General features: G+C 41.9%; 1 protein-coding gene across 2 annotated transcripts in view; it reads left to right on the top strand.

Moving 5' to 3' along the window:
- ATRN (attractin) overlaps positions 1–25,257 on the top strand; it is a 165,127-nt gene that overhangs the window by 32,143 nt on the left and 107,727 nt on the right. For both annotated transcript variants that reach the window (XM_074587197.1, XM_074587198.1), the window contains exons 2-6: positions 2,694–2,777; positions 9,376–9,489; positions 18,889–19,017; positions 21,868–22,073; positions 23,949–24,117. In XM_074587197.1, coding sequence (XP_074443298.1) covers positions 2,694–2,777; positions 9,376–9,489; positions 18,889–19,017; positions 21,868–22,073; positions 23,949–24,117 — 702 coding nt within the window. The remainder of the gene's footprint in view (positions 1–2,693; positions 2,778–9,375; positions 9,490–18,888; positions 19,018–21,867; positions 22,074–23,948; positions 24,118–25,257) is intronic.

The following is a 25,257-nucleotide window of genomic DNA, read 5'->3' as shown; positions in this document are numbered from 1 at the left end:
TACTAACAGGATTAATATTTTTTTTCCATCACTCTTGATAGCATTTCTGTGGTGAATGATTTAGTAATTGTTTCCAGAAAAAAATGTTCAAAGCATTTTCTGAGCAGAGGCTCTTTGAGAGCTTGGCAGATTGCATATGGTTGTTTTTAGCTTGTGAGACTTGCTCAGGTTTCCAGAGTCTGTTTACTCTTGGTTGCATGGAAAGTGCCGTCAGCGTTGTATCACTGATATAGTTTGATTCGTAGCTTTTCCACAGATATTATTTTCAAAAGGATGAATTTTTAAACAAAAAGTCTAGATGTTATTACCTACAACTTGGAATTTGCATCTGTTTTTGCAAATTCCTGGTCAGTAGATAAGTAATTTGAATTTTCAAAGATGTCAAAGCCTTAAAATATATATGCATGTGTGATTATGTTTATTTATCTACATTTCTATCTACATCTGTCTGTGTCTGCATAGAAGGTACAGATGCTTCCTGTAAAAAAGGAACTCCTAAAAATTGTTGTTTCTTCGCTTGCTTAAATGTAGATCTCACGCAGAACTTCAGTAACTGGTTTTTAAAAATTTTAAGCTAATTTTCTGAGGTTGAAAAGTATTATAATAAATTAATATGGAGGAAGAAGAAGGTAGTTTTCAAAATCTGTGTTTTCTGCCTCTTTAACTTGGATCAGAGATGAACCTTGAAAGATTCTGGAAAACCATTTTGACTCAGTCAAAATGTTTTAAAAAGATTAGGTAATAACATTAACAGATCACTAGGAAAAGACACAGCAAAGGGTTCCAAGATACCGGTTTTAGGAACTTCTGATCTTACTTCCTTCTCTTTTCTGCCAAATTTGATTTTAAAGAGTGTTTTTGTTTTAATGAAACTGTGTTTTAAGTAGGACAATTTAATTTTGCCAGAAGGCTGTGATTTGGTCCAGCCGTGTGCCGATGATGGAATAACCTCCCTAGGTAGGAATCCTCTTTCAGGTGCCAGTACATGCTCTGCCAAAATGTGGTGTTTGGGCATCTTTGGATACTGCATCCATTTGATGTCATCCTTCCCTGGTAATTTTATTTTCAGCTGTTTCTGTTATACTTCAGATGTTTGTTAAAACCAATCTGGAATATTTGGACTAATGCATATGAGATGGGAGAGTGTATCCCAACAGTGTGGTTCTTGCTTTTGTCTTCAGCCCATGCGTGCTCCTACCAGTCTCTCTGCTAAGGCAGAAGATGCAGAATCTCAGTAACTGTTTTTTGGAAGCCCGAGTGATGTATCAGATCTGCTGCCCCGAACTCCTGCTAGATCCGTCTCCCTCAGCCTTGATGGAGCGTGATTGTCTTCTCTGTTGTCCGTAGTCTTTGAAGAAAACATACCTTGTAAAAATCTATGGAAAGGAGAAGTTACAGCTGCAGCCAGTAGATTGTTACCTTCGTTTTCTCTTACAGTGTGGGTGTGTTTGGTTGTCACGTTTCGACTAGGAGTAATGGAAATGTGAAAGCAAGTTTGGCATGGCTTTGCTCACTCTTTCCAGTACCTGTATTTATGCTCATTACAAGTAATTACAAGTTACTAGTAATTACAAATTAGTATCAATTTCGTTCATACAACAACAAAGGGTTAAGCATAATTCTGAAATCTGTTGTGAACTTTTAATCAAAACTCCCTTACGAGTTCCAGACTGGGTTTGCTACCTGTTTGGACATCCCTACAAGCAGTGTCAAGACAAATACAGTTGTCTAGAATTTTAACTGTACAATGTTTTGCAGATGTTGACAAAAATGAGTCCTTTGTGGCATTGTTCCCTTCTCTCTTTCAGTAGCATCTTGAATTTTTAATGGTTTTAAGCGCTGGTGTTCATTGAGTAACCTGGGATGAATGATTCCAACTGTACTTTCTGCTTTTACCTCCTTTTCCAGAGTCTTTTGCTACTGTCAATTTGTCACCTCCTGTTATAGGTGCAGAAGGGAAGGGATGTTCATGGGGTAGTCCTAGCACCATCCCGGCGGTGGGGACCACTCAACTCTTTGGCTTCGATCATTTAATGTGGGATGACATGGGAATAGGAACATGCTACCGAAGGTGGGGGATGCCTGGAATATCCACGGTCTGATGTTATCCGGAGTTGTGCAGCCCTAGATAACATGAGGAATTAAGGTCGTCTTTGACACTAGAGGGTTATGGGGATCAGTCCTTCATTCAGAAGGCTGTAAAGGACTTTGTGAAGAGTCCGATACAGAATGGGCAAGATGTTGCGCCATGGAGTGCATCTAAACTTTTTCCAAGAATTGTGTGGTTTGTATAAATAGTTTAGGAATAACTTCAGCTTTTCTGTTAGGGAATTCCTTTTGCTGGCTGCATGGTATTGGTCTGTGTATTAGTCTTTGTTTGTGGAGGAAGGTTGTGGTTTTTTTTTTTTTTTCTTAGGATGCTGCTTTGAAACAATACTATCAATCTGATAGAGAAACTGTCAAGCTCAACTCATTCTTTAAGGACAGTTATCAGAAAGCATGTACAGAGTTTTAACAGGAGAATCCCAATTGCCTGATTGTTTTTTGTTGTTGTTGTTGCATTGTTGTTGGTTTGTTTGTAGTGGCTCTTAAGTAAATGATAATTTAATGATAGATCTTCTAAATTTCCGAAATCCTTTATGAATGTTTACTACCATCAGAGACTAATGCTTGTCTTTATTTTTTATTTACAGGCTCACTGGACCTTCAGGGTATGTAACGGATGGGCCTGGAAATTACAAATACAAAACAAAATGCACCTGGCTCATTGAAGGAAGGTGAGTGTAGTAAGCATCATGTGGTTTTGTGTTGCTTATTGTGACTTTTAGGTGAGGTTTATCTTCACTGAGTATTTTTAGATCTTATGATTCTTTTTTGTTATTCTAAAAACTAGATAGGGCAGCACTTAGTTTTTCTTGGTAAATAAGTTTTTGGGGTTATGTGCAATTGAGCCCTCCAAACTGACTTCTGAATCACAAGTTTGCTGTGTAAAATAACATTCACATTGGAACTGTGTGTGGAAAATGGGATAAATGCATCTGTGTAAATAAATTAAGAACTAAAAATTATTTAACTGTTACTGTAGTGGGCCATTCAGATTCACTGTGTATGGGGCTTTTGGGCAGTATGACAAAAATAGAGCAAACTCTATTAAAGCCCTTATTCCTGAAGAATCAGTTTCTGTAACGATGCACTTCAGATGTTTATTTACCCACTAGGCCATGAAGAGTTCAGAGGGACCATTGACCATTTTTACAAAGGTCTTCTAAAGTGCAAGAAGTCTCTTAAACCTCTTCCCCTCACTTCTCTGCCCTTCCTGTATTTGATCTTTATATTGCCTATAGTGATTTTGGGAGTAGCCTATTTAGCGCGTATCCTCTGACTGTCATCTGATCAATGGTGCTGCAGTTCGGAGCCTCTGACTTGTTGAAATATGTTTTTCATAGCAGCAGCCTGATGCCAGGACTGTAAAATCAATTTATATAGTCTGTGAAACTTTGCACGGTCAGTTACGATGCTGTGTGTTAACAACTAGTGTTAAGTCACATTCCGTGTTGTTCCCTGAATCTGTAAGTAGAGAGGTAGGTGAATAGGAACCAGTCATGAGAGAGCATGAATGATTTCACTTGCGTGGAACGCCTGTAAGCTGAGGTCTCTTGGCATCTTGGAGGATCAGAAATTACTAAAAGCCCAGGGTACACTTTTTTCTTTAGTCTTCTCTCTGTGTCTGGGAGGTCCGATGGGTGGAGGGGAATTGGTATTCGCTTCATCTACTTCAGGCATTTATTTTGGATGAGTAACTTAAATACCCAAGCTCCCAAAATATTCAAAGGTAAGGGCTAAGCTGCTCCAGAGAGCCACCTAGAACACTGAAACTGGGAGCCTACCACTCACTATTAACTACATAAGGAGACCAGTTCTTTAATGTGGTTAAGATCAAAGTTAGATGCCGTAAGTGGCAACACCTCTTAATTTTTGTAGGTAGTAAAAATAAAACTGTGGCCGGTTTGGAATTACAAATAATTAAATAATGTTTTGCAAGAATGTTATTACAGACAAACCAGCCTCAGCAATTCCAGTACAGCCAGCTTAACCCTCACAACTTCTTTTTCTAAAAGATAAAGTGATTCATGTTTTTATCAGATGTGAAGTGTTGCTCACGGGTCCCCGATAATGTCACCATAACTGCTCCTTCAGCCTTTGTTTGCTAGTACTGAGAGGCTTCCTAGAGAACTATCACTTCCTGGGGTTTGAAGTGAGACCTTACTTGCTGTAAAGAGGTGTACAAAAATGTTCCTCCTTCTTTCGTAGCCAGGTATTTAAGTCGGCATCCTTTTCCTGCTTCTGATTGTTTGTACCCTGCTGTCAGAGGATGGTGGTAAACAGAAAGGAGATAATCACACCGATTAAAACAGCTGAAATATGCACCCTTGTGAAAATAGCCCGAGCTCTCTGCCAAATGTGAAATTCCCAGAGAGATCTGGACTTGGAAAACAGCTTCTGCAAAGCTGTTAAATTCTGCTGAGTGCCCTCACCTCAGTGCTAGCGTACTGGTATTTCCAGGGCTTTTGAGGGAAGCAAGTAAAGGCACAATCCAAATGTGCAACTGAAGACAGTAGATAAATTCAGATGTAAAATAAGCCATGTGTTCCTTACTGTACTCCTTTTTGCGTTATTCCTGGCTCTTCTTGGCTGGTGTCTGTCCTGTGTCCTCATCCCAAGGGTGTCCTTTTCATTTTTCCCCAGGAGCACAAGGCAAGGCAGATGAGATAAAGACAGTCTGAGGCAGAACCTGTAGCCATGTGCCTTGTGATTCTGCAAATGAGTGCTGTCTTTTAATGAGTTGTTAGCTGTAGAAAAGATAATATCTTTCTTTTTGTTCTCAGTGTAAAGCTTTTATTGATTAAGTATTTCTTTCTGCTCTACAGCTGTCAGACAGTTAAAATAGAAGACAGCCCCCTACGATTTCATAGGCTGCTCAGTTTTGAAATGCTGAGTACTATTTGTACCTTTTCTTTAAGCAAGACATTATCCTGGAGTTACACCTGCTGCTCTTCTTTCAAAGGCCTGGAGTAGATCATTGTGCCTATCAAAAAATACTCTTTTGCAGAATAACTCCCTAAAGAATTCCCTTTCTGTGGGAGAGAAGGACTCTATGGCAAGCGGACATTTTACTAATTTATTTGATTAGGATGAACAAGGGTTTCATCTGAACCCAAGGGCATTGCTGTTGAAGAGATCCTAATCACTTGCATCCATCCTTTCAACAGCCACAGCTGTGGGTAGGAAAAAGCAGTGCTGCTATATATCCACAAGTCACAGAATCACAGAATCTTCATGGTTGGAAAGGACCCTTAAGATCGTCGAGTCCAACCAAACAACCTACAATCTCTGCCACTAGAGCATGCCCTGAAGTGCCACATCTAGACGTTTCTTAAATACCTCTAGGGATGGTGACTCAACCACCTCCCTGGGCAGGCTGTTCCAGTGCCTGACCACTCTTTCAGTAAAGTTATTCTTCCTAATCTCTAATCTAAACCTCCCCTGCCGCAGCTTCAGACCATTTCCTCTGGTCCTGTCATTATTCACCTGGGAGAAGAGGACAACACCCACCTCTCTACCACCTCCTTTCAGGTAGTTGTAGAGGGCAATGAGGTCTCCCCTCAGCCTCCTCTTCTCCAAGCTAAACATGCCCAGCTCCCTCAGCCTCTCCTCATATGACCTGGTCTCCAGACCCCTCACCAGCCTGGTAGCTCTCCTCTGGACACGCTCCAGCACTTCAATGTCCCTCTTGTACAGAGGGGCCCAGAACTGAACACAGCACTCGAGGTGAGGCCTCACCAGTGCCGAGTACAGAGGCACAGTATTGCTTCCCTGCTCCTGCTGGCCACGCTATTCCTGATACAAGCCAGGATGCTGTTGGCCTTCTTGGCCACCTGGGCACACTGCTGGCTCACGTTAAACTGGCCGTCCACCAGCACCCCCAGGTCCTTTTCTGCTGGGCAGCTTTCCGGCCACTCTTCCCCAAGCTGTAGCACTGCTTGGGGTTGTTGTGACCAAAATGCAGGACCCAGCACTTGGCCTTATTAAACCTCATACAATTGGCCTTGGCCCATCGATCCAGCCTGTCCAGGTCCCTCTGTAGAGCCTTCCTACCCTCAAGCAGATCAACACTCCCACCTAGTTTGGTGTCGTCTGCAAACTTACTGAGGGTGCACTCAATCCCCTCATCCAGATCATTGATAAAGATATTAAACAAAACTGGCCCCAAAACTGAGCCCTGAGGGACACGACTGGCGACCGGACACCAAGAGGATTTCACCCCATTAATCACAACTCTCTGGGCGTGGCCATCCAGCCAGTTTTTAACCCAGCGAAGAGTACACTTGTCTATGCCGTGATTCGCCAGCTTCTCCAGGAGAATGCTGTGGGGGCTGATGGGATGCACCCGAGAGTGCTGAGGGAGCTGGTGGATGTCATTGCTGGTCCGCTCTCCATCATCTTTGAAAGGTCCTGGAGAACAGGCGAGATGCCTGAGGACTGGAGGAAAGCCAGTGTCGCTCCAGTCTTCAAAAAGGGCAAGAAGGAGGACCTGGTGAATACAGGCCAGTCAGCCTCGCCTCCATCCCTGGAAAGATGATGGAACAGCTCGTTCTGGGCGTCATCTCAAGGCACGTGGAGGAAAAGAAAGCTATCAGAAGTACTCAACATGGATTCACCAAGGGGAAATCATGTCTGACTAATCCGATAGCCTTCTATGATGGCATGACTGGATGGATAGATGAGGAGAGAGCGGTGAATGTTGTCTACCTTGACTTCAGCAAGGTGTTCAATGCAGTCTCCCACAGCATCCTCATAGGGAAGCTTAGGAAGCGTGGGTTGGATGATAGACAGCGGGGTAGACTGAAAACTGGTTGAAAGACAGAGCTCAGAGGGTCGTGATTAGGGGCACAGAATCTAGTTGGAGGTCAGTGACGAGTGGTGTTCCCCAGGGGTCAGTACTAGGTCCAGTCCTCTTCAATATATTCATCAATGACCTGGATGAGGGGATAGAGTGCACCCTCAGCAAGTTTGCCGATGACACAAAGCTGCGGGGGGGGTGGCTGACACACCGGAAGGCTGTGCTGCCATGCAGAGAGACCAAGACAGGCTGGAGAGTTAAACGGAGAGGAACCTTATGAAATTCAACAAGGGCAAGTGTAGGGTGCTGCACCTGGGGAGGAATAACCCCATGCACCAGTCCAGGTTGGGGGCTGACCTGCTGGAGAGCAGCTCAGCTGAAAGAGACCTGGGAGTCCTGGTGGACAACAAGATGACCATGAGCCAACAATGTGCCCTTGTGGCCAAGAAGGCCAGTGGTATCCTGGGGTGCATCAAGAAGAGTGTGGCCAGCAGGTCGAGGGAGGTCATCCTCCCCCTCTACTCTGCCTTGGTGAGGCCGCACCTGGAGTACTGTGTCCAGTTCTGGGCTCCCCGGTTCAAGAGGGACAGGGAACTGCTGGAGAGGGTGCAGCAAAGGGCTACGAAGATGATGAGGGGACTGGAACACCTCTCTTATGAAGAAAGGCTGAGGGATTTGGGTCTCTTCAGTCTGGAAAAAAGACGGCTGAGGGGGGATCTTATCAACACTTATAAATACTTAAAGGGTGGGTGTCAGGAGGATGGGGCCAGGCTCTTTTCAGTGGTGCCCGGGGACAGGACAAGAGGTAATGGGCACAAACTTGAGCATAGGAAGTTCCATCTGAACATGAGGAGGAACTTCTTTACTTGGAGGGAGGCAGAGCACTGGAACAGGCTGCCCAGAGAGGTGGTGGAGTCTCCATCTCTGGAGACATTCAAATCCTGCCTGGATGCGTTCCTGTGCAACCTGCTCTAGGTGACCCTGCTCTGGCAGGGGGGTTGGACTAGATGATCTCTAGAGGTCCCTTCCCCTACCATTCTGTGCTATAGATTCAATTCCTTTTTATCTTGGGGTCAGAGCACAACATTAGTGGTGTTTTCACCCTCCTTGAGCTGAGCCCTAAATTAGATATCTGCTGTGGCTTCTGTGTGATTCTCTTTAGATGTGTCTTTGTATATTAGCCATGAAACTAATGGTATCTAAATATATGTTACTTGATTATGGCTTAGGGGGCCTCTTCTGTGTATGGAGTGAAGGAAATGCTGATGTGTTTTGGTGTCTGAACGACTGTTTCCATCCCCACATCAACTAAATAAAACCTTTATCCTGCTGATACATCTCAGAAGATCAGGCCCCTTGATGGTCTTCTCTTAACTTAGTATGTCAACAGACAAGACTCTTAACTTAGTACGTCAACAGCCTAGACTCTTCTTGACCTGGCCAGTGGTGTTAACATTGGGGTCTGCTGGGCCCACTGCCTTCAGGTGGAAGGCAGCAAGTCTTTTCCCGGGAATTCCAGCTTGTTCATTGTCAACTGGTCCCAGTATTTTTTGTGATGCAACTTCAGAAGAAAGTCAAGCAGCCTGGTTAGTGTTTGTAAGGAATGGGGGGCAGTGAGTGGTTACTGCATCTTGACAGTCCAATAATAATCAAAGGCCTGCCTTTTGGAAAAAGGTAAAGCCGCAGGGCCTCCCATCCTGTAGAAGTCGGGTCTCCTCTGCATTCTCTTGATGTGTTTTCTCCAGCTCACAGGAAGTGGTGAGCAAGACTTTAGTTAGGATCCACTGAGGCATATTTCCAATTTCCAGTTTGGAGGGAGTTCCCTCAGGAGGGCCATCTTGCAGTACTGCAGAAGTAATAAAGTAATAGAAGAAGGATTTCTGCCAGCTTCTGGGCAAATAAATAATCTCAGGCCATTGTAATCATATCAATCTGCAGAAAATCCCTTAAACAAGAAAAAGAGCTCTGGTTAGTTCCCTCATGGTGGCTGTGATTCTTCATAGAATCATTTAGGTTGGAAAAGACTTTTAAGATCATTGAGTCCAACTGTAAACCTAACACTGCCAATTCCACCACTAAACTGTGTCTTTAAGTGCCACATCTACACATGAATGTATTGTCCATGTAGATTTTCCATGCTTACCCCGGCAAAGCCCTGTCATCAGGGGAGTCAGTACTGGTAAAGAGCAGAGGGCTGGCAGCGCCTACTCTTCAGTTTCTGACGTTGGTGGTGGGCAAAGGTTTAAGGACACAGTTTTCTGACCATAAAGAATCTGTTGTTTAATACCAGGGGAGTGTGCACACCAAAAGAGAATGCCACAGAACGTTTGGTGCATCTGCAGTTACACTGAGTCACTCAGTTTTAGTTTTGTTTAGAGGAGAGCTTCACACCGGAGGAGTTTGTTGGAGGGACTTTGTCATGTCTGTCAAGTGGCTAATTACAAATCTCTTATTTATTATCCTTTTTTTTACAGGCCAAACACAATCCTCAGGCTTCGATTCAATCACTTTGCCACAGAGTGCAGTTGGGACCACTTGTATGTGTATGATGGAGATTCAATTTATGCTCCCTTACTGGCAGCTTTTAGGTAAGTTCCCCTTGGTAAGGATCTAACTGTACGCAATGATATTTCTTTAACTTGGAAGCTGAATCAAATGTGGCTTCTAGCAGTATAAATATGTTCCAGTAATCTAAATATATAATACTGCAAATACAGCAAGTGTCCTTTTGTGCAGTCATCATCAGCATAAACAATTAAGGAGTTGTTTTTGCTTTTACAATGAACAAATCATGTTACTACACTATAGCGTGTAAGTATTATGTTTTCATTTCCAAATCCTGATTATTTGAGAGACAAAAAATTATTGTCATCTGGTTGAGCTTGAGATGATTCAGTATGCAGGCTCCTTCTAAAGTTGAAAACTGCCCCATTTATCAATTTTGAACATGACTTAAGTTTGACTCATAGTATGTCAATGCTGACAGAAAATTAATCTACATTGCAGACACACAGGTCTCACAGAACTATGTATATCCTTATGTACCTTAAACTTTAAATTCTTCAACTCTTTGGAACATGTTCAGAAACAACAACGATGGGTCAGACAACCTTGTATAAACGTGTAAAAATATGTGTTCTTCTGATGAATGACTGGTATTTGGCTCATCTGTCTGTGGTGAGAGACCAATTTGTGGATGTTGGTTACCCATCGACATTTCACGAAGAGACCTAAATATAACTTGTGCGTTTATGTACTTTAGTCTTGCAGTGACAAGCACCACCTTATGTTTTCTGTTCTTTTAGCTGAAATCAGAAAAATAATCCCAAGTTGCGTATGGAAAAACTAATGGTTCCCTTTGGACTCTGCTTGTTCCAAGTGGCTGATTAACTATTTCCAGAATTAACCTTCTGCTGTGCTTCCTTTCATTTGTGAAATGAAGTTCTAAAAATACTTCATGTTTGTTCTAAAAAATCCTTGTAATGTCTATGAGAGAAGATCAGCATAGGAACAAAAAGTTGATTAAAATAAAATTTAAAACAGCAACGTGGTGATTTTGGGTCTTCAACTGAAAATGCAGAGTGGTTTTGTAATGAAAGAATGCTTTGTGTAAACCTTCAGGCTAACCTGAGGTCAAAACAGGACACACAAATGAATTGTTATTTTATTCTTACCCCATTTGAAGAAGAAGCAACCTTCTCTCTTCCAAAACTGCTCCCCAAAAAAACCTGGAAATGCTCTCCTGGTATTTTGCACTGAATTGATATGCAGGAAGAGGGGAAAAAATGTCATCTTGACTCATAGTCATTTTGTTCTAATCGAGCTAATTTTTAACACGCTGTTGAAAAGGTGAAATGATCATGATTTGTGCCTGCAGTTTCTCGTGTGTTTCCCAAAAATTAATAGGCTTTCCAAATTGAGGTTATAAGTAGTTCACAGCATTAACAATTATGGTTCAGACTTTAAAATCATCTGTAAATCACTAGGAAGTCTGTGCCTGAGGAGAAGCAAGCGTGAGCTTAATACAATAACATTTTTGAGGTAGGAAAAAAAATTCAATTATTTTTTTAAATTGCTTCTTTAGATGACATTTGAATTTCATCTTCATTAGTAGTGAGCTGTGTTGTTCAGTAAACTAAGTTCAGGAAATAGCAGATGCTTCTAATTTTGATGAAGTGCAAAAAAGCATCTGTTGAAAAATACCTTTTTCTGATACAAAAATAAATGCACTAGAATTTTTCAAGAGCAGTGTTGATATTTTATCTCTCTTCTTGGATTATGTTATATTTTAATATTAACCATAACCATATTTCACTGTTTACCATTTTTGCACCGTTCCGGGGGATTTGCAAGATTGAGCTTTGTAGAGCAGGACACTGTAAAGTTTTGGAGTTTGTTGATAAACACTGTAAATTCCTCCTTCTCTAAACTTGGGGTTTGTTACCTCCCTGGCTTTTTACAGTAGTTGCCTGAGCCCTCGCTTCTTCACTTGCTCTCATGTTTTTTTCTTGACCTTCTGCTGCTCACGTATGTGTGTTTACAATATGGTATTTACACTGAATATAAAGTGATCTTGGAAATCCTCAGTACTGGACTATGGAGAAACTTTAAATTGGTTTTATCAATTTTTAACTGTGATAAATATTTGCATAATGCAAAGATTTACACAGCGCAAGTGTCTGCATAAACTGTTTACTAAACTCATTGTAATCCGAGTGTCCCCAGGGCTGTCCAGTCCTGTACATTAAGCTTTTTTGTTTTCTATTAAGCAGGGTTAAAAATATCTTTGCTGGTTTATATGTGTGATCACAGGCAACATGAGACTCTAAATCTGTTGCTTCAAAAATGCAATAAAAACATGGAGGAAACAGAAATCCAGCATGTTCATCTGCACAGTGAAGAAATCTGAAGCAGATAAACTCCACTCATCATCTGTGAATTTTGTTGGTTCTGTTTTTACCTCTACTCCATGTTAAACATTTACTGGATCTGCTTTTGCACCTTTATTTTCATTTTGCGCGGGTCGGCAGGTGGCATTTTCCTCTTCAAAAATGGTAATTTTTTTGCAAGACCTTTGGCTGTGGCTCTGCACTTGGTGCTGGGGGGGTGGGACCACTGAGAAGCGCCTCGTGGTTGCTGTCAGGCACCCGATGAATGGTGGTGGTGGCAGCACTGACTGATGGCAGTGGCTGCCCCACGGTCACTTGCTGAGCTGGCCGCTCTGTGGTGCCTCCGTGTGAGCTCCTGCACCCTCAGAAAACAGGAGCAGCTCACCTTCCTTTTGTTACTCGCAGGTGGATATGCACCCAAATTTGAGTCTAGGCACAGAATGTGGGGTGAGCTGGGTTGGAAGGGACCCTGGTCTGATCCCTCACTCAAAGCAAGGCCAGCTTCAGAGTGGGGTCAGGCCCTTGCCCAGCCAAGTTGTGAATTTCTCCTAAGGATGGAGATCTCATTGTTCCTCTGGGCCAGTGGTCCAACGCTTGGCCAACCTCATGTTAAAAAAAAAAAAAAAAAAAAAAAAAAATTATACTAGTATCTAATGAGAATTTCCTTTGCTGAAACCTGTGTCTGTTGTCTCATGTCCTTTTTCTGCAAACCTCTGGTCTTATCTCCTCTGTAATCTCTCCTTAGGCAGTCGAAGGCAGCAATTAGATTTCACCCCATCTTCAGCTGTCTGTCCTCCAGGCTAAACAAACCTTGCTCTTTCTGCTTCTCCTCATAGGTCATATGGCTGTCCCTCTTCTGTTTTTTTCCTTCTATTCCTTCAATTCTTTGTCAGAAGTTGTAACCCCACATTGCTGCCATGGGCACATGCAAAGGCTCTCTCTTTCTTCTGCTTTGTCCTCCGTGCCCTTCTTGAACTAACCCACAAACACTGCTTACCCCTCACTATTGACTTGTCTGATATTGCTTAGAGCAAATGATCAGCTGGTAACAGCAGGGGGGTTGCTAACGAGGATTACTTACACTGGGAAAGGCACAAAGCATGTTGAGTTGGTACTATTTGTGTTTCGAGAGTATCCAGTGGAGCTAATCAACTTAGAGCTGATCTTATATAGACGTATAGGAAGAAGTGGTCCTTGCCTCTGGCACATACAGGCAGAGAATGAACTGAGGGTGGATGTACGTGCTCTGCCTAAAGATTGGCCATAGATGTGGTAGATGTCCCACTCCTGGAAACGTTCCAGGTCAGGTTGGACGGGGCTCTGAGCAACCTGGTCTAGTTGAAGATGTCCCTGCCCATTGCACGGGGGTTGGACTAGATGACCTTTAAAGGTCCCTTCCAACCCAACAGATTCTGTGATTCTATGAGAGAAGACAAAGGGACTGTTTAATGCTTCAGTTTTATTGCTCTGTTTGCTTCAAAGCATGTGTTGTATGACCTTTGTTCATGTGCATAATCAGGTTTTTGCCTGTCAACGTTCTCGCCTTCCTCTGATGGAGCTGGCACTCAGCACATAATCAGTCATCACTTCCCAAATCAGTTCTTATTCTGTGTCCTGAGATAGGGGCTAGGGGATATATTATATTATGACCCTGTGCTGGACTGTGTTGTGATACGGTCATCATGTACACACTCAGTTCATGGAGCAGTCCAGTTGACTTTTTGTTCTACCAGGCTGTTGTCTAAGTATTTATTATTTTGGTCTATTTGTTTTCTTTGTATCCACGATAACTTTTAGAGCACTGATTTAAAATAAATAAATAAATAAAAAATCAGTGTAAGGTGAGGAGCAAATGTATTTGGGATTTTGCTGGAAATGTACCTGCTGAATGATGTTCCCTTGTTTACATTTACTGGTGAGCCAACTGATCCTTTGAAGGCATGAGAATTGATTAATCAAAATGTCTTTGTGGTGGAAAGTCAGATTTCTTAGAGAAATGTAAATACATTGTATCAAAATTGCTTTTGTTCACTAAACCTGTAATCCCCTCCAAAAACATCAAATCAATTTGACGAGATGGACACAGACAGTTTCTATTTTAGAGTTTTGAAAGGATAAATCCTCATAGTTAAATCGAGGCCTGTAAAGGAAGTTCAGAGCAGAAAGTTTCTTCAGGTCTTCACTTTCTCAGTTCTTTTCTCTTAAACTCTGATGGACTGAAGAATAAGGCTTTGATTTTTTTTTTTGATTTATTTTTTTTTTAATTCAAATGTCGTGTACTGAGCTTTACAGGTAGCAGGCAACAGACTTTAGGTATTAAAAAATGAAAAGACGTTTGCACCATGGCCGGTAGCATGCTCTGTCTCTTGAAGACTAGATACTAAAATAATTTTTTAACTTTTAAAGTACTTCTTCACTGTAATGGCAAAAAAGATGTTATTTCTTTTGAGGCTTTACAGTCCAAGTTCTCCTGAAATACAGCTTTTTGTCACGTTCACCATGTGACATAATCATTAAAAATTACGGAGGCATATCTTGATATGCTTATGGTTTGTCCTTGTTCTGCTGGCTCTGGAAGGAAGAGCGTCATGTAAGAACTGGAGAGGTTTTAGGGGCAAACCCCCCTTAATCCGGGGGGCTCTTGGGCCAGGCTCGCCCTTTGCTGCTGCTGCAGCAGCTGCGTCTGTCTGTAGTGCGGCAGGAGAAGAGGGATTCAAGAAAAATTGTACTTTGGGGTGCTGCCAGCTCTCAATAATGAGTCTTTTTTTTTTTATTTTTATAAGTGTCATGGTAATTGCTTTCCTTCCTTAAAAGTCTCTGTTTGGGAGTCGTCTTGCTGCACAAGAATCTTAGCTTTTCCTTTAAGAAAATCAATTTGAGATGTCTCCTTATTTTCACCCCCCTCCTTTTTTTGGCATTGATTTATTTTTAGTCTCTTGTAATTTCTGTTTTAGGCTTGTTTATTTTTTTTTTTATTTCTCGTGAATGTAGCGATCTGCACGGACTGGTTTTTAGTAAGGAAGAAATGGTGTTTGTTTTGCATTCATGTGTGTCCAGATGGGTCAAAGCATTTAAAAATTGAGAGAAGAGAATGGTTTCTTATTGCATTTCAATAGAATGAGAAGCCAATGTAGTACCAATGCTTTGGTATCACGTTCATCCTTCCTGTTCTCTGTGATGTGTACTCTGTGTTGTCTCCTTCTCCTTTCCTGGCTCCCATCTTCCTTTTTGACTGTTTTCTGCCCGGTAGAGCTGCTTACGTTTTTGATCTCTGCCACGCTGGCAGGTTGTGTCTCAGGAGAAAATGATGAGACGCTTGCATAGCAAATCAAGGAAAAGCGATAGAGGAGATGCCCTTTGTTTTAAATAATTCCTAGTTTTCTGTGCTGTGGGGGAGAGAGGAAGGCAGGCGGTGTGTGCAGGGCCACAGAGAAGTCAGGTCTCCTGGATAGTGTTTTTTCACTCTGCCACTGGCTCTACAAATCCAGCCCACAGAAAATAGAAGTTATTTCAGGGCAGAGCCAGGGGTTTGCCTTTCAATGCCTAAGAAATAGTGTCATTGGACAGCTGAGCTGATGAGTAGGAGTATTTATTTGCTTTGGAGTAGTGATGATTGCGAAATGTTTTGAAACCTTATAAAAAGAAATAGAAGCGGTACATTTTGAAATAGACTAATCTTGGCCAGAGTTGAGTCTCTGGGAGATTCTGGATTGTAGTTTAAAGGAAATTTTGCATAATCCTTTATTATTCTGATTCTGCCTATTGGATTTTTTTTATTCATGGCAGATAATCTAAATTCTGTTTGTGCTGGTTTATTCAAAATGATACTGTGCACACGCTAATTTATTCACCGTTTTCTGGTTCAACCTTTCACAGACCTGATCATTATCATTGTGTTTTGTTCTTTTCATGGCTTTCTCTTGAATGAAATTACAATCTCTCGATGAGGTTTCATCAGGCTGTTTTAAACTTGTATAGGAGGGATAACATCCTCTTTAGTACACTTACGTATGAGTCATCAGAAGAAGATGGAAAGAGAGGAGCACGTGGGTGGGAGACTTGGTGAGAGCATCCGCTACGGAGGTACCTGCGTTCTTCCCAAACAAATCCCAAAATCACGATTTTTAAAAGAAAACAAATAATTGTCCTGTGCTAGTCCTTTTATTAGGAAAGGTTATTGGGGAAGACTTTTGTCTTCTCTCACTATGACTGTTCGCTCTGTACTTTTATTCTTTGCTGCTGCTGTTCTCCCCTCTCCAGGGCCTTCCAGTTAGATTGCTCTTTAGTATCAGTGATCAGTGCTGCAAGAATAAGACCAAAGAAGAATAAACCAGAGCAAAAGAATTTTCTCTTGTCCCTGAGCTGTAGTTTGTGTTACTCTGAACTACATTCAGATGTCTTGTTTTCCTGTGGCGGAGAGGTACCATCCTATGGTTTGCATTACAAAGGAAAACTATGAACCAAATAGCAAGGAGAAATCTATTAGACTTTTGGTCTTTGATGTTTCATGAGACAGTCTTTTGGGAGAGATCATCTTCGTATCAGAAGCCTCAAATTTTAGAATGAAACAGGTACTTCTTACACATGGAGAGAAAGGCAGTGAATTTTGCCTTTTAATCCCAGATCCTTGAGACCTGAAAGAGGAAAAAATAATTGGCTTTCTCATGAGGAAATCTTTATTGAGCTACATATCAGCAAATGTGCTGGAGTTGTTTAGCCAAAACATGGGATCAGATTACTGTGTTTTTATGGCATGTTGGTAAAATGAAAGTTATCTTTTTGTCCACAATAAGACTTGCTGTGGGGGAAGGGCTGTTGTACAGTTAGCAGTTTTACCCAGCCCATAGGTAACGCGTTCCAACATCTATAGCAAAAGCTTTTGGAAAGGATCACTGAGTGTCTGTGTTATTCTTGGAGCACACCATTGTATTGTATTGCAGGGACAGAAAAATTCAGGTCACAAAAAAGTGCTTTACAGGCAACGTGAATGGGCTGCTGTGGATAGCTGTGAGTGTTTTCCTCCGGTGTAGAAACTCATTTACCCTGTCCTGGGGATCTGTCTTCAAATGCATTTGCTCTCTGTTCTGAATAAATCTGAAGAGAGGAAAAGTAAGTTCTTTTCAGGGGGAAAAAATGCTTTTCATCGTTGCTTTTTAGTCGGTGGTGCCCTCGGATATTCAGAATTCACCAGGCACAAAACCAGGCTCGGCTGCTTTCCCAGGAGAGCTGCGGGGCTCTGCCGCTGCGCTGGCTGCCTGCAGCCCCGGAGCTGCCTGCCGTCCCCTGCCCGACACCCTCCGCTCTGGGGCTCGGAGTCTCTGCTTTTCAGAAAGCTTTGACTTAGCCTTTGAAAATAGGACTGAGGCTGGGGGAACGATGGTTCTCTATAAGAATTCACAGCAGCTGACTGTGAATGGGCGGTGGTAGACAATGCGCTTTGCTTAGATAAAGGATTTTTAAAAAATAAATTGAATAGACTTCAAATTTATGCCTGATCTTATGTCTTTTGTATGAGGGAGGAATTGACTTCTTTGTTTTGTTGTTGTCAGGCTTCTGTTAAAAGAAGAATAAACGTTTCCTTTCAGATACAAACTATTTTATGCAATACATAAAGAGGTAGTAGTTAATCTTTTCAAGAGACATTTAGTCTCATTTTCAGATTACTCCAAATGTTTTGGCAAACCATTGTTACATAAATCTGTACTGTGTCCAGTCTCGAATACTGTAAATAGTCTTGCCCTTCATCCTCCCTTCTCTCCACCACCCCTGGAAAACTAAAAGGCTGCAGGAACTAGCAGAACCTGGAAAGGTGTAGAGAAACAGCCAGAGGCATCCAGAAGTGTGAAGCAATGAATGGGGTGGGAATAGTGAGCGTGATAATCTTTTAGGACAGAAAAGGCAACAAATGTGGATGCGATAAGTCAGATGGAACTTTATGAAAGAGTGGATGGCAGGATGATGGTGAGTAAAAGGTGGTTGTACTTACTTCTCCTAGAGGAGGAGCTCAAGAGACAGTGGTGGATGATCAGGCAGCAGATGTAAAGCGAATATAAGAAGTCCTTTCTCTGCCACTGCAGAGTTAAATTGTCAATGTCCCTGCTGCAGATTTTCTACATGAAAAGGGTAAAAATGGTTGAGAAAGGAATTAGATAGAAGCACGGATGAATGGTTTATTTAAATGGGCTGACTTGGGTGCATTCTCCAGGTCAAAGCACCTGATCTGTGGGTTTCTGTAAACTGGATAACACATCGCCAAAATGCCCCATACTTGCTTTATTTGTCACAGTCATTCCCACAGTCTTTCCATTTGCTGTAGTCCATAGTCAGGAGGAGATACTGGGCTCGACAGATGTTTAGATGGGCTTGGTATAGCAGGTTTTATGCTTTTGGAACACAGTAATTTCTGTTTTCAAGTGTGTCACCTTGTTTTAGGAATGGGTCCTGTTTAAATCATGGCAGAATAATAAGGGAAGGAAAGTAGACTTTTTGGGTAAGAATAACTGGAATTCTAGACAGCTTCAGGTTTACTCAGGTTGAACACTTTTAATATACACTTATCTTGCAGAAGAGCCAAGTTGATTACTTCAGGGTTTTCTGTTTGCATTCCTTTCTGCATCCATTCCTGTTGTAGACCAAAGTCGTGCATGTTGAGGGCAGCAGTAATGCTACTCTCGATAGCCGTGATATCCTAATTTGTCTGCACTCCTTGGTTGGTAACATGGTCACCATATTGCAGATAATTAAGCCAAGTAAGGGGCTTACTAAATTGGTCCCTGAAGAATGTAGTTTTACCTTTCTGAGAGGGTCTTGAGGGTTCTTACACCTTTGTGAACGGGGTTGTTCTGAGGGTTGGCTGCGTGTGCGTACTGACAATGTTGAGATGTTTTCTTTTGACTATTTAAGGAGTGTTGTTGAAGAAAAACAACCTGATAACACTGCTCTATGAAAATGATTACTTTATGCAAATTCATTATACTTCCAATAGGTGCAAGTAAATACCTTGTTTCAATTGTTTTATTAATACTGATGCATTTACTGTTGTTGCTTTGCTCCCTTTTATTCCACTTCTAACATTGTTTGGGATTTTTTCTTTTCCAGTGGTCTTATTGTTCCTGAGAAAGATAGCAATGAAACGGTACCAGAAGTTGTAGCAACTTCTGGATATGCTCTTCTGCATTTCTTCAGTGATGCTGCCTATAATTTAACAGGGTTTAACATCACATACAAGTAAGTAGTACTACTCCAAAGTGATGCTGCAAGTTGAGGAAAAGGAGGTCTCCTCTTTTCTCAGTTTTGTCTTGAAATAAGCAATTGCCGTTGAAGCATGTAATTATGAGCAGATACTTGGAATTTAGATTTTTATCTTTATTATACCCTTGCAACGGCTAATAACTGTAATGTGCTCAGCATTAACTTCAGTTGTCAATTGTAAGCGTGCGCAAATGTTTACTCAGAAAGACATCATATTATTTATTTTATGTTATTAGATTTATTGGATCATGGTCAGTCAGCCAGAATTGATGTATTTTGTGCGTGTGTGTGCTCTTATGCATTCTGCAGAAATACTTCTGCAGGAAGATGCTTTTGCATAAGCACACGCGTTTCATCTGGAACACTGAACTGTACCTACTGTTGAGGATTCTCAAGCAGTTTTCTTTGGGATGCTCTTTCTTATTGAGTCCTTGGATTGAATTGCTTAATCTGTCTCCTTTTTAGTCTGCAATGGTTTTGTTATGTTATTTGGTTCATATTTTAAATATTATAGATGGGTGCTTTCTGTTCGCTAATGTATATTTAGTCATCATTGATAAGCTTTTTAAAAATAATTCTAGGGTACTCCCTAATTCGTTGTCTGCTTTTAGAAAGGTTTTGTTTTGAAATAAATGTGGACATACTAGCAGACTTGTAACTTCTTGCTTCTGGTGGGGAACGTGGATTTTGAATTTTTTGCTCCTACAGATAGAAGTTATGTTTGTGCTGCACTGGGAGATTTTGATTTGGGTGTAACTTGCAGAAGTTCTCTCCTCTCTCAAAAAAATGAGCTGCAAAATCCTTGGTCATAACCGACTTCTTGCAAAACTGGAAGTTTTCCTTAAAATGATGGTCTTAGTTTTTTGAATTGTATGAGGTTTAATAAGGCCAAGTGCTGGGTCCTGCATTTAGGTCACAACAACCCCAAGCAGTGCTACAGGCTTGGGGAAGAGTGGCCAGAAAGCTGCCCAGCAGAAAAGGACCTGGGGGTGCTGGTGGACGGCCAGTTTAACATGAGCCAGCAGTGTGCCCAGGTGGCCAAGAAGGCCAACAGCATCCTGGCTTGTATCAGGAATAGCGTGGCCAGCAGGAGCAGGGAAGCGATACTGTGCCTCTGTACTCGGCACTGGTGAGGCCTCACCTCGAGTGCTGTGTTCAGTTCTGGGCCCCTCTGTACAAGAGGGACATTGAAGTGCTGGAGCGTGTGCAGAGGAGAGCTACCAGGCTGGTGAGGGGTCTGGAGACCAGGTCATGTGAGGAGAGGCTGAGGGAGCTGGGCATGTTTAGCTTGGAGAAGAGGAGGCTGAGGGGAGACCTCATTGCCCTCTACAACTACCTGAAAGGAGGTGGTAGAGAGGTGGGTGTTGGCCTCTTCTCCCCAGTGAATAATGACAGGACCAGAGGAAATGGTCTGGAATTGTGGCAGGGGAGGTTTGGATTAGAGATTAGGAAGAATAACTTTACTGAAAGAGTGGTCAGGCACTGGAACAGCCTGCCCAGGGAGGTGGTTGAGTCACCATCCCTGGAGGTGTTTAAGAAACATCTAGATGTGGCGCTTCAGAGCATGCTCTAGTGGCAGAGATTGTAGGGGGGGGGGTTTGTGTGTGTATGGTTGGACTCGGTGATCTCAAAGGTCCTTTCCAACCATGAAGATTTTATGATTCTATGAAGATTCTATGAATATTAGTCTTGGTGCCTTCATCCTTATTCAGCACTTAAATATACAATGGATTCTTTGAAAAATGCAGAACATTCAGCACCCCTTGAAAGCTCCAGAAGGCGATGAGGAGTCTTTGCAAAGTTATGTGAAACACAGCAGCTGAAGGACCAGCATTTTGAAAGTCTGGCTGATACCATAAGCCATGCCACCATCTACCGCCAGCTGTCGGTATTGCACCATTGCAATAGAACAAAGAGATTCTCAAAGAATAACCTGCCTTTTTCAAGTTCCTTTAAGATATTTTAATATTTCTTTAACGTTTCACTTTCTTGACCATTTCAAACAATTGTCAAGTACTTTTTTCTGTTTGGTTTCTTCTACATCTTCTGGTCATTAGGATTCTTCCTAATGTTTTTTCAGAGAGTAGATAAAAGCATGTATTTATTTATTTTCAGTTTAATAGCCTGTACAGTTACTACTAGGGTTGCATATGCGACAAATGCTTGTGAAATTATGGTCTTGGCGACAGTGACTCCACCTGTCCCGTGACATTGAGAATATTGGGTAGTAATCCCCATCTGTGAGTTATACTGGTTGATAGACTGGTAAAAACTGGAATTTGGAAAGAATAGGGTTTCTGAATTTGGATCTTCAACAAAGATGTATCTGGTTTTGCCTCAGCTACACTGCAGATATTATAAAATCAGAAATGATGCAAAACAGGCGCATCTTTGGCTTGGGGTTCATCTCAAGTGTGTTCCTTTGGTAAGCAGATCCCAGAATAGCACGTAATTGTGACTAGTTTAAGTATAAATTGCACAGACACCACAAAAGCCTTAAGCGCTGATTAAATTCTTTACTTACTGTTGGGCGTTTCAAGGCAATTCATTTGCATTACAAATAGCTAAAAATCATATTGATAATTTTTCGGAGGAGTTGTAAGTTTAACTCATTAAGTGAGGCAGCTCTGTAGATGATAGAGAAAAAAATCTCCACAGGTCCATCACGTCACGTTCTGAATGAGCGGCTCTTGTTGGTTTGTGTGTTAACAAACAGCCGAACGGGTGGATTAACTCTTGATCAGCATCGCTCTCGTATTTGTTAATAAGAGGTGCGGCTTGAATCTGTTTCGTTACTGACAAACCTTCTTTCCCTGATGTTCGCAGTTTCAATATGTGTCCCAATAATTGCTCTGGCCGAGGCGAGTGCAAGCTCAATAACAGCAGCAACACTCTTGAATGTGAATGTGCCAAATACTGGAAGGGAGAAGCTTGTGATATTCCCTACTGCACAGATGACTGTGGGGCACCCGAGAGAGGGCATTGCAACTTTAATGATACCAAGGCATGTTTGTGCGCTGCAGGCTGGCAAGGTAAGTCTCCTGATTAATATGGAGAAGCTCTTCTAAGAGGTTGCCTTTTTTATGTATGGCTCTTGCAGTTTAATTGGGAGTATTTGAGAATGTTCTGCTTGACAAATATTAGCATTTTGACTAGGAACAAAGCATCTGATGCTTCCATCTACCTTTTCATATCAAAAGATCATACGTCACTGGTAAAAAAAATTATTTTTAAAGCAACTATGCTACCACACAAAGCATTACCAGCCTATTCTGTGCAATCATTGGATAAAAAACTTTTAAGTCTCGTTAGCGTGCACCTAAAATGAAGTTAAGCCAAGTGGCAGTAGTTAACTTGTTTGAACCTACAAAATGCCTTATTCTTATGTGCAGCTGTGCTGGTCAACCATGTCTGTCTTAGCAACGGTTTGGACCAAACATACGTTTTTGCTTTGCATAGATATACTGACATGCAAGTATTAGTCTCATATGAAATGCAGCCAGCCACAGCACTGGCAGCACCTGCTACCACCACTCAGCTACGCTGCAAAAACGGACAGTGTGTCAGGCACTGTGGAAAGAATCCAGGTTAGCAAAAGGAGCATCCTAAGGAGAATGTGCTAACCTTGGTACAGGGTGCACCTGCCTCTCAGATATAAAACCAGCCACAGGTGATATACTTCAGGGCTTGTACTTGCCTGGAATGCCACATCTCCTTATGCAGTGCGGTGCCTCCTGATGCTTTTCTGGAGTCTGGTTGTGCACTGACAGCAAAGGTGGGCTTATGTTTGCTCAATTTTTAGCCTGCCCTTCTTTTTCCCGTTCTTTCATTTCTGTAGCAGGTTAGTGTATAAGGATTCTACGATTCTATCTATCGCTGGAGGCGGGGTGGGGGGAGAACAAAGGAAAGCCCCAAACCAAACGGTAGCAGAATGAGATCCAAGCTGCTCTCCCCTGTCCTATTCTGAAACTTTTTTACATCTGGAAATGGTCACTCTACCTCAGAAACCAGGAATTTTTCAAGGGTGATAAACCAGATTCCGATCTGCTTTACTAATATTACTGCAAACACAGCAAGAACCGAGCAGGTGGTGTCTCTTGTAGTCAAGACCATAACTCCGGTACACAGTGACTCACTTCTATGACTGTCTAAAGGCTATCCTGATAAACCTATGCCCTTTCCAAGGTCTCAGCAGGTTCTGTACATTCTGTTGTCTGTAGTAGCCCTGTGCATGCGGTTGTCATCGAGAAGGGAGAGCATGCATGCAGCTTTTTACTTCACTTCCTTCTTGCTGCTCCTCTTCTCCCATGACATGGGGAACTGTGGAGGGAAGCCTGGCAGTGAAAAAGTTGGCTTAAGAGAAGCAGAAATACAGGGCGGGGAAGCGGGGGAAGTGAACAATTCACAAAAATGTATTGCTGAGAAGGAGACGAATGAAGAGAGGGAAAGATAACTGTAGACCCTTGGGTTTTTATAGCATACTGCTAAGAAGGTCTCCTGAAGCTTTTGCAGGTTGTGCTGGAGCTTCTGTGGGCACACGGTAGCTAGATAAGTGCTATAAGACATGCATTTAGTGTGTAGTGGGAAGGAGTCTGCCCCGTGCCCGTCTGTTATCACAGCAGGGGAGAACAGAGCGAAGTGTCTGCTTTGCTGCATGGCGGATTCATCTAGTCTGGAACTGCTTTTTAGTTCTGAAAACAATTTTAAATTTGAAGTATGAGGTTATGGTTAAGATTGCACACCAGGTCCATCACAGATTGCTGGTGTAGGCAAAGAAATGAGGATTGCAACTTTCACCTGTTACCTGTCCATGCACCATTTTTGTCACCTGTGGTGCAGGATATTGACCTAGCTGAAATACAAGCTTCGGAAAAAATCGGCCTAATTTTTAAACCTTATTTTCCCAGGTCCTGGCTGTTCAGTTCCTGTTCCTGCAAACCAGTCGTTTTGGACCCGGGAGGAATACTCTCTTCCAAAGCTTCCTAGAGCATCTCACAAAACCATAATCCATGACAATAAAATGTGGATTGTTGGAGGCTATGTCTTCAATCATTCTGACTCTCAGAAGGTTTTAGCGTGAGTATAAACCTAGATAATAAAGTCTAAGTAGAGAAACTTGGATTTGAGATTTTTTTTTTTTATAGAAAAATGTCATCCGACATGTGTTGTGCTTTGGCTTACACTCCATCTCCAGGGGAAAACAGCAGTAATAAAAACTTAGACTCATGTTTGAGATCTGGGAAAATGCTGCTAAGGGGTGCTAATTTTGGAAAAGTACAAGCGTAAGGTTCCTGATGTTCAGTGAATTTTGTATTCATCTGCTTCTGACAGCATTTAATGATTTGCTGCATATTTAGCTAGCTTCTAAATTATATCTGGCCTCGTATTCAAAGAGGGTAGTTTTGCTTCAGTGTTATTCGCCCTTCCTTATATTATATGTGTGTGACTTCAGAGTGTTTGAGTCCTTAATTAATACGTACTGATTACTGTGCATGTTTATGCACAGTGGATGGGATACCAAACGGGGAATGGCATTTAGGATGATGACATTTATGCAATTAGTTGAGATTTAACAATAACTAAGATACCAAATAGTAATTGTGTACCTTGTGGAAAACCCCCATAAAAAAAACTTCAGGCTTCCTCTTGAGCTTGATAGTATTTGGGCAGGTCTAGGCAAAAGCTGGATTTTTTTTCCCAGGGATACCTCTGTGTATTTTGCTTTCATGGGCCTAAGTGAGAGCTGTGTGTTCTGCACTCACATCCAGAGTAATAATTCTTCTAGGGGAAGTCAAAGAAGAGCTGAAAATGCACACTTAGTTGTAGAATAGTTGCTGATTACATCCACAATTTACTCTTTCAAAGTCATGCCTGATTTTTTCAACAGATGCCCTGTAGCTTCACTGAACACTTTCTCAGAGGTGATTTTATCTTATAAGGCTGTAAGCCTGGCGAGTATGGTTCATTCTTTTATCTAAAAAGCCACAGGCCATTTTCAGGGCAGAGGGTTTATCTTGCTTCCAGTTCACAGAAAAAATATGCTTGAAAGACAAAGACATAATTAAAAAGTGCCTTTTAAACATTGGCAGTTTTTTTTTTTTTTAAATCAAGTAGTTGGAACTTATCTGAGCTTAGTGTAAACTTTTTTTGCTCTTTTGGGTGGATCCTGTGGTGTAAATTGTCATAGCTTAATAGATGATGCGTTACATCTTGGTT

Source organism: Larus michahellis, chromosome 5 (assembly GCF_964199755.1).
Source record: "Larus michahellis chromosome 5, bLarMic1.1, whole genome shotgun sequence".
NCBI lineage: Eukaryota > Metazoa > Chordata > Aves > Charadriiformes > Laridae > Larus > Larus michahellis.
Note: the sequence above shows the minus strand (reverse complement) of the source record. Positions and strands in the feature narration are given on the sequence as shown.